At 43.9% G+C, this 3,844-nt stretch overlaps 1 protein-coding gene across 2 annotated transcripts; it reads right to left on the bottom strand.

Annotated features, from left to right (window-relative positions):
* Positions 1-325: 325 nt before the first annotated feature.
* Positions 326-2,181, bottom strand: her9 (hairy-related 9). 2 transcript variants are annotated; one of them, XM_083895648.1, is made up of 4 exons: positions 1,895-2,181; positions 1,690-1,785; positions 1,487-1,574; positions 326-1,364 (listed from the first exon to the last, which is right to left on the bottom strand). In XM_083895648.1, the coding sequence occupies exons 1-4, from the start codon at positions 2,000-2,002 to the stop codon at positions 781-783; spliced, it is 876 nt and encodes a 291-aa protein (XP_083751774.1). In that variant the 5' UTR covers positions 2,003-2,181; the 3' UTR covers positions 326-780. The 2 variants fall into 2 exon arrangements, with proteins under 2 accessions (XP_083751774.1, XP_083751775.1); XM_083895649.1 differs by having other exon boundaries at positions 326-1,361.
* Between the last annotated feature and the right edge of the window lie 1,663 nt (positions 2,182-3,844).

Genomic DNA, 3,844 nt, shown 5'->3' with positions numbered 1-3,844 from the left:
ATAGGGTTTAAGACTTCTCAAAGCTCCCGCTGCATACAGGATGAGACTCCTTTCAAACTTTTAATTACCTTTATAGCAATAGAAAAATACACCCCCATTGTCCCGTGAACTTTTCTCCTGTGAGCCAGATGTAAAGAGCTCCCGCCAAACCGGTGACAAGGTAGATACTTTAAAACTAAAGGAGATCAAATGATGTTGAAGTTCATCATAAACTCATAATAAATCACAGCGTTGCTGACTTGAGATCAGTTAATTGGATTTTAACGCACGAAAAGTCACTTTTACGCGCAACATGACAGAGACAAGTTGTGGACAAGACTTTGATTTTCTGAAAAGTCATTTATTAAAACAATGGGTCATCACCCGACTTCAGTTATTTTTTCTTTTCTGCACAAAACCACAAAAAAATATAAAACACAGCTTTGGTATAACAATCAATAATAACTCTGTACACATCTAAAAAAAACATCTTTTCATAAAAAGTACTTCATAACATTTTTTTTCTCTATATATTTTTTTCTGCATGTACATTTGATCACTGGCATCCAAATGTTGGAATCACACAGTAAATGACAGAAAACCTATGCCATGTAAGGCAACTGTTCCATAAAACGAAACGATGAGAACTTCTGGGGGAATTAAGTGGTTAGTGTTACAATTCCACAGCGGAAAAGTCACGGGTTCAGCCCCCACAACAGCTTTTCATATGTGCAGTCAGTTAAAGGTCTAAAACTGGAAAAATAAAATAATGCAATCTGTTTTTCACGTGAGTCTCTTCGGCTACCAGGGCCGCCACACGGGCTCGCTGCCATCAGAGCCGGTGCTCACTCCCACCGGGCTCACCGCCTGGGATCCACCGGAGAAGGACGTCATCCCGTGAACCGGAGATGCTGCAGTCGGTGCCAGGCTGCCGTGCACCGGGCTGGCGTTAACCGCCACAGACACTCCTGCGTTCGGGTAAAGTGGGATGACGGGGGCTGTGGCGGAGGCAAACGCCGGGTTGGGGATCAGAAAAGCGAACTGTCCATCGGTTGCGGGCACCAGCTGGAACCCGCCAAACACCTTCGGGGACACGGCCTCGGCGGGACTGAGTTTGGAGGACATGGAGGCGCCGCTGATGGGCAGCGTTGAGGGGAGCTGCACGTGCAGAGGCTGCGCCAGATGCGCCTGCGGGGACGGGACCTGCTGCTGGTAGTTCATGGACATCATCTGACCCATGCAGCTGGACAGGTGGCTGAGAAGCCTCGACCTCACCTCCGTGTTCACCCCCTCTGAGGTGGACAGGAAGCGGGTGACCTCGTTCATGCACTCGTTGAATCCAGCTCTGTATTTACTCAGGACGGTGGCGTCTGCGGAGAGCGCTGCTGGAGAGAGAGGGAGGAAGAAAAGACACACATTAGTGACGTGTTCAGGAATGTGAGACTGAATCTTCGTGTTGATTTTTAAAATGTCTTCACATAATTCTGTTATAATTGAAGAAACTTACCGCTCATCTGGACGCGCTGCAGGTTCCTCAGGTGTTTGACTGTCATCTCCAGGATGTCAGCTTTCTCCAACTTTGAGTGTCTGGAGCTCTGTGTGCGCGAGAAAAGGTAAAAGTTTAGACTTTATTCAAGATATTCTCTCACACAGTGAATCCACTTATTTGTTTTAAATTTAAATTGAATTGTCACACGAAGAAGAACTTACATCTTTTTTCAGTGCGTCCAGGATGAGCGTCTTGAGTTGTCCAAGACTCTCGTTGATTCTTGCTCTCCGCCGTTTTTCCATGATGGGTTTGGATGACTGCAGGAAAACAAACAAGTCCACATAAGTCCCATGGCAACAGCTGACTCAAAATATCACGTGTATACATAATGTCAATAAAGACGATCAATGTGACAATTTAACTTACTTTTCTGTGCTCGCTGGCATTTTTGGGTTTGTCCGGTGTTTGAGATCCGTTGGCAGGAGCTCCGGCGATAGGTGAGGCCGTCTGCTTCTCCATGGTGTCAGCAGGCATTGTTGATCAAACCAGAGCAAAACAGTCAACAAGTAAATCCTTTTTGGAGTGCGCGTGGGACGCGAAGGCAAAAACGTAATAATAATAACAATAAAAATCACTTTATGGGTCACTGACAGTGGAGTCAGTGCGCGTCTGTTATCACTGCCTTGTCAGCTGACACACAGTGCGCGCGCGAGTTACACAGCCGTCGTTTCTGCCAGTGCCACACGCCGCGGCTGCTCTTATACGCGGCTCGCGTGCTCCCGGTTCGTGTGAAACCCTCTCTGCATTCTTTCCCACACTCGCCTCAGCCAATCGCAGCGAGGACTCACCCATTGGACGCGGGGCAGAGCGCTGATTGGACAACACCCCCGCGGGCCGTCAGTCACGCGCTGCTCAATCAGCCCTGCAGGGACAAACAACAAAGCGGAGCGAGCTGCGGCGGCCAGGCAGCACTGTGAAGCGATAAGGGAGGAGGGGAATCTAGGTTTGTTTCTAACTTTGCACCGTGCTCGTCAAATATGTTACGCATCTTGCTGTGTGAGGTAGAAAGAGGCACTAACCTACTTTTGACAGCATGTTTATATAAGATCACAAAATTAAAACATCCTCGTGATTCAAGCTGCTGATGTTTTATTTTTTTGGTGATGATGTAGTTGCATGGATTAAAAGTGCCAATAACTGGCAGAACAGCTGGAGTTGTTTTATTGTTGTTGTTTAAATAATAACACTAATAATAATAATCATAATCATAATCATACTGCTTTATTTAGTAATGCATAAATGTTTTATACGCCTACATGACATAAAAAAAAAATTAAATGGCCCACACACACACACACACGTCTATTTTTAAAACTCCACTTGCGCCTCCAAGGAGGAGACATCTGTAATGGCACGCGAGGCGGTTTGCAGCAGCAGCGCTCACAAATCCAATGGCATGCGGCCACTTTATGCAAATGATAGGGGGCGCTCTGTGATTGGCTGCGTTAACAGCCCGCTGTCAATCATGCCGGCGCGGGAGCTGCTCAAGAGGAGGAGGAGGAGGAGGAGGCGGCTGGCACATCTGTCCGCGTGCCGTGCGCGCACAGTTCTCTCTGGTCTACACTGCGCACGTGCCTAAACTTGGAGATTACAGCCTGGAGACCGAGGAGCGTTTGAGATATATATATATACATATATGTATGTATGTATATATATATATATATGTATATATATATATATATGTATATATGTATGTATGTATATGTTTATATAACCACATGCAGAGAAAAATGTGAAGAATAGACGTTGGCTGGAGTATCTTAATTTTTAAGATTATGATGTTATTTTATTATTTTAATGTTCTTTTTATTTTATTTTATTTTATTATAAATAACATTTACAATATCTCCATTCATTACAAAAAAGCATGGATATTATATAAGATGCGTTTGGATTATGTGTTTTAATACGCACTGGTTTAAAAACGAGGTGTGACCGTTTAAAGAAGAAGAACGCCATCTAGCGGCTCAATTTCAAAACCCACCCACAGACATGATGGCGCTCAAGAACATAACATGAAATCTCACCGTGTCTTCATTTTTTAAATAAAGAACACATAATCGTGTCGTGCTGCAGTTGTTGAGATAAATGCCATTATTCTGTCACCTGTTTTCATGGATGCTTTATATTAAATTAATAGATTCCACTGTGATCATTTGTGATCTGAAATTACTTTTACTCTTTTTTTCCTTTCTTTTTTTGACTTGTTCTCCATGTAAGATTCGCTAAAATATTCATCAGAATGTATTTATTGAGCTATTATGTTGTCTCTTAGCGAGATTTACTGTATGTAGACATAACAAGGAGAAGTTTATT

Source organism: Microchirus variegatus, assembly GCF_963457635.1.
Source record: "Microchirus variegatus genome assembly, chromosome: 9".
Classification (NCBI taxonomy): Eukaryota; Metazoa; Chordata; class Actinopteri; order Pleuronectiformes; family Soleidae; genus Microchirus; species Microchirus variegatus.
The sequence above is the reverse complement of the archived record's forward strand: the minus strand, read 5'-3'. Positions and strand labels throughout refer to the sequence as shown.

What these genes read in the sequence shown, in the direction of transcription:
- her9 (XM_083895648.1), bottom strand. Translation starts at nt 2,002, where the DNA reads ATGCCTGCTGACACCATGGAGAAGCAGACGGCCTCACCTATCGCCGGA. An exon ending in TGGACGCACTGAAAAAAGAT is followed by an intron (nt 1,575 to 1,689) that starts GTAAGTTCTTCT and finishes TCGCGCACACAG; the next exon opens with AGCTCCAGACACTCAAAGTT. An exon ending in GCAGCGCGTCCAGATGAGCG is followed by an intron (nt 1,365 to 1,486) that starts GTAAGTTTCTTC and finishes CTCTCTCTCCAG; the next exon opens with CAGCGCTCTCCGCAGACGCC.